The sequence below is a fragment of the Protopterus annectens genome, chromosome 15.part0 (assembly GCF_019279795.1).
Source record: "Protopterus annectens isolate FY-2018-M chromosome 15.part0, PAN1.0, whole genome shotgun sequence".
Classification (NCBI taxonomy): domain Eukaryota; kingdom Metazoa; phylum Chordata; order Ceratodontiformes; family Protopteridae; genus Protopterus; species Protopterus annectens.
Window position 1 is genome coordinate 21,163,426 of NC_056749.1, and position 14,286 is coordinate 21,177,711.

A 14,286-nucleotide genomic window follows, 5' to 3' on the forward strand; every position below is an offset into this window, starting at 1 on the left:
CAGAATGGGGCAATGAGGATAATCCTGCTCCCCAACCGACTGGCTTTCTGTAGAAACTTTAGCATCAGGGGGAGAGGTGGATAAGCATAAAGCAGACCGGGAGGCCAAGCATGCACCAGAGCATCTCTCGGGGTTTTCCCGACTTGGGGAATTAAAGTGAAATAGCTGTTGCATTTGGTGTTTGAGGGGGAAGCGAAAAGATCGCAACAGGGCTGCCCCCACTTGGCAAAAATCCGATTCGCTACATGCGGATTGAGGGACCACTCGTAAGGGGAAAGGATGGTGCGACCGAGTCTGTCCGCCAGGATGCTGGACCGTCCCGGAATGTGCGTTGCAATGAGGAAGCGGTTGGTGGAGATCGCCCATTCCCACACTCTCATGGCCTCTCGACAGAGTGGGTAAGACCTGGTTCCCCCTTGTTTGTTGATGTACCAGACAACCGACATGTCCGTCTGGATCACAATTGTCCCTACAGGAAGAAGGTTGTGAAGTGCTTGCAAAGCTAACAGCACTGCCCTCATCTCTAGGACATTGATATGCAAGGAGGTCTCCGTATCGTTCCATGAGCCTTGGACAGTCCTGCCCGAAGAGTGCCCCCCCCACCCGAGGCGAGAGGCGTCAGTGGTCACCGTGGCAAGGGGAGGGGCCATAGAGAAGGGGAGTCCCGTGTGGAGGTCCGGAGATTGCAGCCACCACACGAGAGCCCTCTTGCAAGCCCTGCTGAAGGGAATGGGATGACTCAGAGGGTAGTGATGAAAAGACCACTGGACTTGGAGGGTCCATTGTAAGACCCTCAAGTTCAGACGTGCCATTGGCAACAAATTGATTGCCGTTGCCATTGAGCCTAGAGCCCTCAGGACCAATTCCGCAGGAGGAGCTGAAGATTGAAGGATGGCCCGCACATGAAGCCTCAGGGTTCGAAGTCGCTCTGGAGTTAAGAAGGTTACAAGATTGATCGTGTTTAACCTGGCCCCGATGAAATCTATGACCCGAGTCGGGGTGAGAGCAGATTTGTCCATATTTATTGTGATCCCTAGCCAGGGAGCAAGGCGAAGAAAATAGTGCCTGGCTGTGCAGAGTAGCCTTGTTGAGCCGGTCAGGAGCCAGTCGTCCAGGTACGGAAAAACCTGAATTCCCTGAAGTCTCAGGTGGGCCGCTATCACTGCTAACACTTTGGTGAACACCCTGTGGGCTGAGGTGAGACCAAAGGGAAGAGCCCTGAATTGGTAATGAATGGCCCCTAGCCGGAAGTGGAGGAACCTCCTGGATCATCTGTCCATTAGAATGTGGTAGTACGCATCCTTGAGGTCTATCGAGCACATCCAACTGTTCTCCCGTAATAGGGGGAGAATGGATTGAAGGGTGACCATCCGGAACTTTTCTTTGGTTACTGACAGGTTCAAGAGGGAGAGATCGAGGATTGGTCTTAAGTCCCCCATCTTTTTTGGCACCAAAAAGAACCTGGAGTAATAACCCGATCCGAGCTGGTCTGGGAGGATGTGTTGGATGGCTCTTTTATCTAGGAGCTGCTGGATTTCCGCAGCTGCGACCTCCCTCTGATCGGGTGGGACATCGGGGAGGTGCTTGGGGAAGAGAAGAGGGCAAGAGAAGGGGATCTGGTAACCTCTGGATATGATGCGAAGCACCCAGCGGTCTGTCGTGATGGACTCCCAAGCTGCCAGGTGCCTCGAGAAACGCCCCCCGACTGCTTCCACAGTGGAGCGGTCGGGCAACCCTTCAGGGCTGTTGCGTGGGCCGGTCAGAGAAAGATTCTCTGGACCCAAAATTCTTCGGGCCCCCTCTGCCTCTAGGGTGGCGTCCTCCCTGTCCTCCTCTGCCGCGGAAGGACTGGGGGTCCGGAGTGGACTGGGACTGTTGCGACTTCCGGAACCACATCTTCTTCTGTCCCTTTTGGTTCTTGGAGAAGGACCTCTGGGGAGCAGGGAAGCGGACTCCGATGGCAGACATCGTCTTCCCGTCCTTTTCGCTCTGGACCAAGGTTTTGCGAACGGTCTTCCCAAGTAGGGCAGAACCATCAAAAGGGGCATTTATGAAGGACGCCTTGAAGGGTTCCGCAAAATCACAATGCCGGAGCCAGGCCTGACACCTCATGACGAGACCTGCTCCGCTGGCTCTAGCGGCTCCTTCCGTGGCATGGGATAGTAGCCGCATAGAAGTATTAGAAATGGACCTAAGAGTGGCCATACGGGTGGAGTACAGTTGTTTGTCCTCCACCGACATGGACTCCGGGGGCGACGCAGCGTATTCCTTAATAAGATCCCGCTGCAGCCGGATAATGTGTGCCATATAGTTCAGTGACCTCACCGAGAAGGACGCTGAACTAAACACCTGCTTCCCTAAGCAGTCCATTGCTCGGGACTCCTTGCCCGGGGGGTGGACCGAGGGGCTCTCCTGAGCTAGTTCCCTCTTAGTGGCTGCCGCCATCAACATGGCATCTATGGGGGGACCCTTGCTCCAATGGGGCCTATCGGCAGGGGGACTGAGGATCCTGTCAGGGCGCTTCGGGACTGGCTCCATAGTGTCCGGCTCCTTCCATGCCCTGGTGGTAATCAGGTCCACCAGGGGGTCAGCCGTAGGGGACACCCAAGAGGTAGAAGGGCCTGCTTCAAACGCCTCCAGGAACACGGACTCGTCCGAGGTCGGCTTTGGGGCAGACCATACCCCCTGATCCTGAGCATTTCCATGATGTCTCCAAAGGGGACATCCTCGGGGGGTGTCCTTGGGGAACCTTCCTCTTCCTCCAAATCCGTGTCTTCGGTCAAGGACTCAGGGGAGTCCAAGTGCCTCCTCTTGCACTTCCGCTTGTGGGGGATCTCCTCGGGGGGCGGGGGGGTATGTCCGAGGAGGCCTCACCAGCAACATCCCGTTCCAGGGGAACGACCTGGGACACTGAAGCAGGCTGTCCCCGGGGCCGGGTGATGAAAGTCGGACCCAACAGAGAAGGAGTGCGGGGTGGAGCTGTGGCAAGGACCAGGGGCCTGGAAGCAGTCAACAGAGCCTTCTCCACCACGTCAAACGCCAAGGGAGAGCCGCTCTCTCTGGGATCCGACAGCGGACCCTCACTCGGATCCAACAGGCAGACCGGGGCTGGCGCCGAAGCAATCAAATCCAAAGGCCCAGTATGCTCCGACCTGGACGGCTCCAAAGGCATACTGAAACCCTCGGATCCGAAGCTCAGCCCTCGGCTCCGAGAGCTCGGATCCAACAAAAACGGACCCGACAGGCTCGAGGGAAGAGTCGGCGCCGAAGTACCCGATACTGTCGGCGCCAACCCACCCCCAGTTCCAAGGCTGCCCGGCTCCAAAGGCTCCGAACCCAGGAAGCGGGACGGAGAAGGAGCTATTGGGGCAAAGAAAGGGGTCGAGCTCCCCTCTGGAGGGGTGGGGAGGCAGGAGCACTCCCATCTGCAGTTGGGCCTGGAGGAATCTTCACATCATCCGGTCCAAGTCTGCGTCGGAAAGGCTGCGCATAGATCTCAAAGAGGCCACCGAGGCGGGACGGGAGTGCCGCCTCGATGACCTTGAAGGAGATCGGGTCTCCTCCTCCTCAGGACCCGGTGAAAAACAAGGGGACCGGATCTGAGAAGGAGGAGACCGGGAAGCCCTGGAGGGAGAAGACTGCTTAGCCAGGGGAGCCGAAGCGGAGGCCTCGGCCCTCCGCTTGTGGTGCTTCTCCCTCCTCTTGTCTTTCCTGGTCTCCCTCTCCTCCGGGCCTACAGCGGGAGGTTGAGCCGGGGGGAGAGAGGCAGGAGTGGCCACCGCCGAAGCCGCGGAGGTAGCCACGGTAGGACTGGAGGCCGAAGCCGAATCTGGGGGCAAGAGACCCGCCAGGATCAGCTTGGATCTCCGGTCCTTGAGTGCCCTGGGGTTGAACGCCGTGCAGATGGTACACCCAGAGGAAAGGTGTCCAACCCCAAGGCGCAGAACACACCGAGTGCGGCCATCAGCTGGTGAAAGCTTATTGCCACACTCGGTGCACTTCGAAAAGATAGGTTTTGGGGTCTCCGGCATTTTTAAAGAAACACACACGCTAGGCCCCAACACACACACACACACACACACACACACACACACACACACACACACACACACACACACACACACACACAGACCCTAACGAACCAGCGAGGGAGAGGGAGGGAAAAATATATAAACTAAAGAAGATTTAAGCTAAGGGAAACAGGTACGGACCTAACACACGGCACTCACACCAAAAGTACAGAAAAAAAGTAAAAATTTTTCTATTTTTCTCTCACAGAAATTCGCTAACGACGGAGCTCGAGAATCCAGCTGCTGTCAACAAGCGCGGCAAACTAGATCTGAGGTCAGTCAGGGTTGGCAGGGGTTTATGGGTAGGGGGAGGAGCTAGGAGCTCAGATCTAAGCTGTTGAAAACTGCCGGCTCGGATCCGATACCCACAGGTTGCTGCACAAATGAAGTTAGCTACTTCAGATATAATTTTTAACACTATCGTGTGACATCTGTTACATTTAAAAAAAAGTAACTAATTTTATTTAACAAAAATCTTACACTTTATGCACTTAGCATGGGTACATTTAAATAAAGTTTATTCCCAAAATGATAGATACCCACTTTACAGAATCCTTACAGTCTTTTGACCATTAATGTTTTTTTGGTCTCATCGGATCTCATTCTACCAGCCTGGCCCCCCAGTGCCCCACACATCCATAGTGGGTCTAACAGCCACCCCCCAACTACTTCTAGATTGCTCAAGGCTAGTCATGGATCCTAAGGACTCCCTGGCGGCATAGCCATCTGTGCTTCCATCTAGGGGGTGTTCTTTTCTATACGTCTTACCCACACACCCTTCCCCCTCCCCCAATGCTCATCGACTACTTCCAAAGGCAACTCTCCTCTTTGGACCACACTTCCCCTTAGGGAGTGTCATCAACAAGCTCCCTCTCACCCAGGATGGGCATACTGATCCCTCCCTGCTGTGTAGCCAGTTGCCCAAGATGCTAATTGAACCTGGTTGGCCAGGGCTGTAGTCATACTTTAATCCGTCTATGTCCCAGAGCAGATTTATGACCATTAATGTTAGCTGATGTAGCACACATTTTGTTTTGCTTGCTTCACTGGAAGCCCCGTACTTCTTTTCCTGGCTCCACATCCATGAATGAATGCCTTGGTGCTTTTGAGAAAAAAAATACCTCAAGAGCTGCAGGTAAAAAAGTTTAAAAGTTAGTTATTTTCTTTACAGTTTCATCAAAGGAATAAATGTACTCTTTTCTGTGTACTATTTCACCTTCCGTGTTTATCTGTGTGTTACCTATTGTTTAACAAATTACATTTTTTGCCATGGTTTAGATAAGATTGCTTCTCTTTGTTGGTAGGTATGAAATCTGACTAGCAAAGATCTAAGATTTTTCTTGACGGTTGCTAAGCTGGAACAAATACATGTTGTGCGCCCTTCTTGATCTGAATTTCTTGTGAGGAAATTCAAATCCATTTACTAATTTACTTTTTCATAAATTCTATACAGTTCTCCCTCTCGATATTTTGACAGCTCGGCAAACATTACATTTCTCTTCTTAACCCGTGTTGAGGTTGTTAGCATATCCAAAGTGAAGTAAGTTCACTTGTGCCTGTCTTTGCACACTGCCAATTTATTCTTTCATTTCAGCTTATTTCTGAAGATATTGCAGTTCATATGCATGTCTGTTAAGGGTTTCTTCTGTTTCCTTCAGCTTCTTATTGCTTGTTTTTATGTAATCCTCCAACATACCACTGATCTTGAAAACATCATCATACATTCTGTAAAGCTTTCCTTGCACACTTTCCATACTTTTTATTGACTTTTGTATTCCACTCACATGACTCACACCTCCATCCACATGATTTTCAGCTCAACAGACTTTCCTTATATCTTTGATTAATTTCCTGATTTTTCTTCTGACTCCTTTACTGAGCTACTGGGGACTGATTTATCTACTTTTATTTACAATTATCGGTAATTTAATGCATTTTCTAAGGCTCTCATAGGATACTTAAAAATAGCAGTCTTCATTTACAAGGAGTCATACTGGAAACAATGACATTGCCCTGTCCAGGGAGTATCTCAACTGCCTATGCATACTGAGGGAGTGCAGACTCATCTCTTGTCTGTTCTGGGGAGTAGGACAGAACACTGGGAGATAACTGGACTGAATCAAGGACAACTCTGCTACCACCTTGGTCATGAAAGAAGGGCTGGTGAGTACTGTAATTCTGTCTTTGTGCAAAAGGAGAAAAGGTTCTTGGCACAACATCCTGTACTTCTGAAAATTTTCTGGCAGAAAAGTCAGCAGGAAAATGCTTTATATGTCAAGAATTTCAAAGCTGCTGGGTCAAAAGTGGGTAATGTCTGCTTCCCAAGGTGACAGTTAAGGTCCAATAATGGAATAAATTCCTTCTTGGGATGAGTCTCAGTTGTAGTATCCCCTTTAGGAATTGCTTTACCAGCAACAAGGAATAAAGGCAGATCCCAAGGAAGGCAGGCTGAAACAGTTGAGACAAGCTTCTCCACAAAGGCCTATGAAACCCTAACTTGTAAAGGCCTGACAGGTATGGATTACAGACCTAGGTCTATGTTTTGTCCAGTCCTGACTCCTTGCTTCCACAGATAGCTTATACACAAGGTATGAATGACACCCCCCCCCCCTTCAAGGCTCTCAGGCTAAGAATACCGCCATCACTTTCTTCCTTTCCCTTTGTAACAACCCCCCTGCATGTTCAGATCTCCTGAATGGGGTCCCAATGTAGTGTTTGAGGAGCACATTTTGGGCATCTGGGCCTAAACTGAAAGGTAGCCCTTTACTGAGACTTAAGTGTTGTATCTGTCATGAGGGCTCTTATGGCACGAGATGGACTGGATTCTACAAGGAATGGACATGTGGGCACCACCTGTTTCTCAGGTTGCACAAATCTTTCTCAGGTGTACATCTGGAATGTGAAGGCCATACAACCATGTATTCTGAGGATCTCTCTTGCAGTGATTTGGTTCTGCTGCAATATAATTAGAAGTAATTAGTCAAGAACAGGATTTCTTCTTTGGTGGAGGAAGGTCCTGTGGTGTATGGTGTCCAGATAAGCTCCCAGGAATAAATCAGAGGGCAATGAGTTGAATTCAAATGGGAACTCCCTGCATATTCTCTTCTAACTTCACCCTACCCACCCTCTTCTATGTCCAATCTATTCCCTCTCACACCCCCCTCCTGAGAACAATTTGGGCCAAGTTCTTTTGGCACGTTCCAAAATTAAAAACATACTACTTCCATGCGTCTTGACAATATCAGTGGATTTATGTTGAGAAGTGCAAAGTCCCACAAAATAAATCCCCCCTCCATTAATTCTTCAACCTGAGTCTTTCCACTGGTTATGGCCCTGATAGCTGTGGTGCCCTTCCAAAAACATGGTTCCTCTACTGACCTTGGGAATTGCAAGCCTGTTGTTTCAGTAGTATTATCTGCAAGAAATGGAACGTACTGCAGCTGAACTAATCACATAGGTGACGCAATATTCCTAGACACACACTAGCTTGGCTTTGTAAAAGACAGATAATGCCTGCTCAACCTTGTTGTGTTCCCTGAAAGGGGTACTGAAGGCATGAATAAGGGGCACACAATCCGCACTGCTGATTTGGACCTTGCCAAGGCCTTTGGCACTATCCCTCATGCTAGAAATATTGGCAAACTCTCCCAACTCAACTTTAACCCAAACATAGTTTGGTGGATTGGTAAATGGCAACCTGAGAAAACCCACACCATCAAGGTTGGGGTCTATTTGTTCTAGACAGAAAAATGTCACCAAAGGTGTCGCACAGGGCTCTACCCTCTTTGGTATATGCTTCTGGGGCATATAAGCCAACATCATGGGACTATGGCTAGCCAAGTTTGTTAATGACTGCAAACTGGGAGAGATTATCAAATCCCAGTCTGATACTCCAATTCTGCAGGAACAGCTAGACCAAGCAAATGCTTGGTGTATTAAATCATGGGCTTACACTCAAGCATGATAGTTTATTTTGTTCAATCTATCATCCCTACTGCTTACAATATGCATAACATTCCACTTAAATCTGACACAGTAATCAGGGACTTGGGTACAAATGTTGACTAACTATACTTTGACCACAACGTTTCTGTGATGGTTAGAAAACTTTCGACCTTGCACAACTTATCTTTCATGGTATCACCTCAAGGTCCAAGGAAGTTGCAGTCCCATTTTATTCATTCTTTATTAGACCTATCATTGAATAGAACACATCACACCCAAAAGGCAACGTCATTAATCAGCTGCAAGACCAATGAAGAAGGAAACGTATCCTGTGAGCACTGCAGCTTTAAGAGACATGTGAAATCCTTCTACTATGTATGTATGTGTCTTTCGGGTTTTCCCGGTTAGGGGTCGCCACAGTGGAACTCCGGTCCGCTAATGATTGGCAGTTGGTTTTTACGTGCCGAGTTGCCAGCCCTGATGCACAACCTTCAGTGAAGGTACGCCCATTCACGCATGTCTCCACGCAGAAGACGTTCTAGCTGAGAATCGAACCGGACAGCGTCTTACTGTGAGGCGACAATGCTACCGCAGCACCACCACCGCGGATAATCCTTCTACTAATCTTTACTAATTCAGTTACTTATTTGCAACAGGTCTATCTGATTCCCTAAACCCTTCACTCAAAATATGGAATCAAGCTTACCTGCATTAATTAATATGAAAAAATTATCTTTACTAATTCAGTTACTTATTTGCAACAGGTCTATCTGATTCCCTAAACCCTTCACTCAAAAATACAGAATCAACCTACATTAATTAATATGAAAAAAATCATCATTTAAGTTGCAAGACACACAGCTTGACTTGCTGAAAACTAAGACATAATCTAGTTAAGCTTGTGTTTAGTCTTGACTCAGCAGACAAATCACAGACCTCACAATGATATGAACAAAGGCAACATGAGAAATTTGGAATCAATGAAAGTTTGACAACATTCTTTTAAAAGTATGATGCACTAAGTTTACAAAGACAGCTATCTGCAGATTATTTATTACAGCCACAGTCCTTTATACCTCACAGTGTTCCCGGTACAGCAGCTGAAATGCTCGCAGGTACTCAGCACTGACCCCATCTGGCAGGCTTTTGCCTTGCAGGTCTATATCAGCAAACTCTGGAAGAGCTCGGGATGCATCTGCAATCAGTAAAAGTATAAAAAAATATATATATTTTATGTGCCAAATCATATTTACACATAAATTTCACTAAGTTTGTTCCTGTGAACATTTAGACAGTCTGTATTAGGAAATAAAAGCGTTACTGTAATTTGCTGACTTTTCACTCTCGCTGTAATGAATGGAATTGCTCCTACTGTGAGTAAGGTACTCCAGGCTGCTTTCTAATTTCAGTGTTTCACTAATACAACTACAGCCTTAAAAGGTGCCACTATGCCTCAAATCAGTCTTAATGCCTAAAGTCAAACTTCTTCATGCCAACAAGACATCGTTGAATATATTGAAATGATTACATCTGCTTCATGCCAACAAGACATCAGTGAATATATTGAAATGATTACATCTGCTTCATGCCAACAAGACATCAGTGAATATATTGAAATGATTACATCTGCTTCATGCCAACAAGACATCAGTGAATATATTGAAATGATTACATCTGCTTCATGCTCAGCATTAGAAACACGACTCTCAGGTTCACTCACATTTTTCTTTAAGCTTAACAAAAAAAAAAGAAAAAGTTGAGCCATTTGTGTGGAATTAACCCCCCCCCCAATTTAAAAAAAACAGTTTTGGAGAAAAAGAAAAAATGTTCAAAGTGGCACTTATGCTGACAGTCATTGATAGCTTTGCATACAAACTCCATGGTGAATAACCCCACTACTAAGGTGAATGCAGAGTTTCAAAGTAATCCAGTGTCTGTAGTTTGTTAGCAATACCTCAACTCGTTGCATGTTCCTGATCAGGAAAATCCAGGCTCTCAAACAGATAGGCTAAAAGCCCTGTCCCACCACTCAGTCTTGTACAGACTGCTCAGAGGTGACCTGCGTCTGGCAGACAAGCCCGTCTCAGACTCAGCCTTGACGGAGTTGCTGCATATCTGTAACTCAAACTCCACTCGGGCAACCCACACACAAGTTCTCAACCTAGTCTGTGACATTAACAGAACTTGTTGGCAGGACATATCTGTGTCCCAAAGACTTCGCCATCTGTGGAATAGACTCCCTCTCCATGTCAAACAGAGTACCTCTCTAGCCCTCTTTAAGAGGAAACTGGATGACTGGATGGGAAACAGAAAATACACCCCTGGGATACCTCCTGTGTCCCTGCTGGACAGGGGAAACAGGTGCTGACTTTGTGGGAACATGGGCAAAATTCGTGGCTAGGCTTATAAGGGCCTCTGGGCCAACAGCCTAGTATCATCCTATGAACTGGTGAACCTATGAATACCATCTGTTTCAAACATAATCTCAGTCCTGGCTAACAAGAAGCAGTGTTTGACAAATGAGTGAATCTTGGTTCATCGGAAGGGCCACTCAGTCAAACTAACCTATTTAGTTTGAAATCAATGCAGAAAGTTTTCTCCCCTCTAAAGTGCAAAGGGTAAAAAAATCTGTCTCTTTCAAATAGGACTCAATGAAGCACTTTCACTAAAATATAATTTTTTTTAACTCGCTTTCAATAAACTGTCTCACAAACATGCAAAAAAGTTATGAACAGCATTTCGACTCCAACCTAAAAGATATTACTGAAGGACATCTGCAAGACTACCGCAGACAATCTCTGGTGGTACAGGGTCTGACACCATCAGACGTTGCAAATGCTTGATTACTGCTAAGAAAAAGATACTTTTCAAGAATCATCACAAAACAGTCATTCTAACAGGGGTCAAAAAGACAAGCGAAGGCCATATGCTAAAACAGCTAGGCATACTGCACTTCTTCAGTGGTCACTGCATACCAAGGTCCACAAAACGCACTTGTGAAGTGAACCTACCTGGAGAGGATTCTCCTCACTAGTAATGGACCAATCCTAGGCTTAGGTTCATACTTTGTTAGCCAGAGTCCCTTAGTGTTGGCCTGTACTTCAGAGAAGTAGATGCCAAACAAGAGCGGTCCCAGGACTGAACCCTGAGGAATTCCACTTGTCACTTGTCTGGAGCTGCATTTGGAGTCGGCTACTTTTACAGTCTGGGTTCTGTCAGTAAGCCAGTTGGCAACCCACCGAGTGACGTAGGGATTTATGCCCAGCTTAGTAGGTTTATCTATGATTCCAGAGTGGGGGATGGTGTTGAAGGCCTTGGCGAGGTCCAGATAAGCTGTGTGGACCGCCTTACCCTCTTCTACAGCTCTGGAGACTGATTTGAAGAAGTCAAATCAGGTTCGGGAGACAAGATCGGCCCTTCACGAACCCAAACTGGGTGGGGTCCAGTGTTTGAAAGTTGCCAATGTCTTTGTTTATAAGCTCCATGATAATGCATTCCATGCCCTTGCAGATCAGGCTCATCAGACTGATGGGACGGTAGTTCCCGGGATCCAAGGTGGATCCCCCCTTGTGGAGTGGGGTAACTGTAGCTGTGCATTACTCAGTGGGCATGAAGCCTAAGGTGAGGCTATGATTAAACATGACACTTAGGTGAGATGCCAGTTCATTTTGTAGTTCATGTAGTACACAGCCTGGGATGTCATCTGGTCCCATAGATGCTGTATTCTTAGCTTTGGAGAGTGCGGTTTCTACCTGTGTGGCCGTGATTACCTGAATTTGGCAATCTTTTGGTATTAAGATGGGCCTTTTAGGGGGTGAGAGGGGGGTAAAGTTGGCACTAAATCGATCTGACAGGAGATTGGCAATATCCTTGGGATCAGTATATTTAATGCCATTCTGTTGTAGCTCAGAGCAGATCTGAGCATTGTCATTTAGATTCTTGACATAGTTATAGAATGCCTTGTGGCTGTCTTTGGAATCTTTGGCAATACATGACTTCATTTTGTGCTGTTTCCAAGTCTGTATGAAAGACCAAAGGGATCACTTGTTCAAGGTTGTCACTGTCAAGGGACCTTTCTCTTCATCCTGCAAGGTGAAGTGAACCCAGATTTCTATGAAGTGACATGGACTCATAAAGAAGCACAACTGTGGAATGTATTTATTACAAGCTGTGTGAGCATCTCCCCATAACAGTAGACACTTGAGTACATCTCCACTGCAGTTATTTATTATGTATGGAAATTGCTGAAGGTAGACGTCTCACCTCCTGTTCGACTTCCACAACTTTTAGGGACACCACCTACGACTGCAGCTCCTCCCAACTAGATGCTGGGCCAAAATGCGTCTTACAAGGAGGAAGCACTCACATCCTTGCACAGTTCTTTGTGGTGAAAAAGTATTCAGAAGTATGCTCTGACTGAGGGGTGAGCAGAGTTCCTGGTCCTTCACCAGTAAAGTTCGCAATGAGTTTCTGTCTTATTCCTAATCAGTAAGGTTAGGGCAATACTGACTTTGCCCCTAAAAAATAGCAAAAAGGGAATGACAGATTACAGCACAACACCCAAGGCCCTAGCACCTGATAATAAACTGGGAGCAAGTCCCTGGCCAGGGGATAAGAGGGTGGTAGCTTATACTGTAGCTGTGATCTGAAACTCAAAACATCTGCTGTTATGACAAGGTGCTCCCACAGTTGTATTATGTACATCAAAGGGATGCCCACTGAACTGTTACTCCCTATTTGTGGGACAGTACTAATGCATCAGTAAGGAATCCCCCTGGATATCACCACTGCACTGTTACTACTTGTACTAATGCAGCAGTAAGGAATCCCCCTGGTTATCACCACTTTACTGTTACTCCTTATTTTTTGGGAGAATGCTAATGCAGCAGTAAGGTATTCTTCAGATATCACCATTGCACTGTTACTGCTAGTACTGACACAGAAGTAGGAATCCCTCTAGATATCACCACTGCACTGATACTTGTTATTAATGGGAGAATACAAATGCAGCAGTAAGGCATCCCTCCAATATCAACACTGCACTGTTACTTCTTATGTAAGGGAGAGCACTAATGCAGCAGCAAGGCATACTTCAGCTATCACCACTGCACTGTTACTGCTTGCAGTAATGCACCAGTAAGGAATCCCCATGGATATCACCACTACACTGCTACTCCTTATGTATAGGAGAATACTAATGCAGCAGTAAGAAATCTCCCTGGATATTACCACTGCACTGTTACTCCTTATGTATGGGAGACTACTATTGCAGCAGTAAAGCATTCATCAGATATCACCACTGAAATGTTGCTGCTTGTACTGATGCAGCAGTAAGGAATCCCCATGGATATCACCATTGCACTGTTACTCCTTATTTTTGAGACAATACTAATGCAGCAATAAGGCATCCCTCAGATATAACCATTGTACTGTTACTGCTAGTACTAATGCAGCAGTAGGAATCCCTCTGGATATCACCACTACACTGTTACTCTTTATGTATGGAAGAATACAAATGCAGCAGTAAGGCATCCCTCCGCTATGACCACTGCACTGTTACTCTTTATGTACAGAGAGTACTAATGCAGAAGTAAGGCATTCCTCCGATATCACCACTGCACTGTTACTGCTTGCACTAATGCAGTAGGAAAGGAATCCCCATGGATATCACCACTAAACTGGTGCTCCTTATGTATGGGAGAATACTAATGCAGCGGTAAGGAATCCCTCTAGATATCACCACTGCACTGTTACTTGTTATGTATGGGAGAATACTAATGCAGCAGTAAGGAATCCCCCCTGGATATCACCACTGCACTATTACTCCTTATGCATGGGAGAACACTAATACAGCAGTAAGGAATCCCCCCTGGATATCACTACTGCACTGTTACCCCTTTATTTATGGGAGAGTTGTAATGCAGCAGTAAGGAATGTCCCTGGATATCACCACTGCACTATTACTCCTTATGCATGGGAGAACACTAATACAGCAGTAAGGAATCCCCCCTGGATATCACTACTGCACTGTTACGCCTTATTTATGGGAGAGTTGTAATGCAGCAGTAAGGAATGTCCCTGGATATCACCACTGCACTATTACTCCTTATGCGTGGGAGAACACTAATGTAGCAGTAATGAATCCCCCCTGGATATCACTACTGCACTGTTACTCCTTATTTATGGGAGAGTTGTAATGCAGCAGTAAGGAATGTCCCTGGATATCACCACTGCACTATTACTCCTTATGCGTGGGAGAACACTAATGCAG

General features: G+C 46.8%; 1 protein-coding gene across 3 annotated transcripts in view; it reads right to left on the reverse strand.

Annotated features, from left to right (window-relative positions):
• The window catches only part of RFX1 (regulatory factor X1), a 1,726,663-nt gene that overhangs the window by 444,507 nt on the left and 1,267,870 nt on the right, over positions 1–14,286 (reverse strand). For all 3 annotated transcript variants that reach the window (XM_044057089.1, XM_044057092.1, XM_044057093.1), the window contains exon 13: positions 9,092–9,210. In XM_044057089.1, coding sequence (XP_043913024.1) covers positions 9,092–9,210 — 119 coding nt within the window. The remainder of the gene's footprint in view (positions 1–9,091; positions 9,211–14,286) is intronic.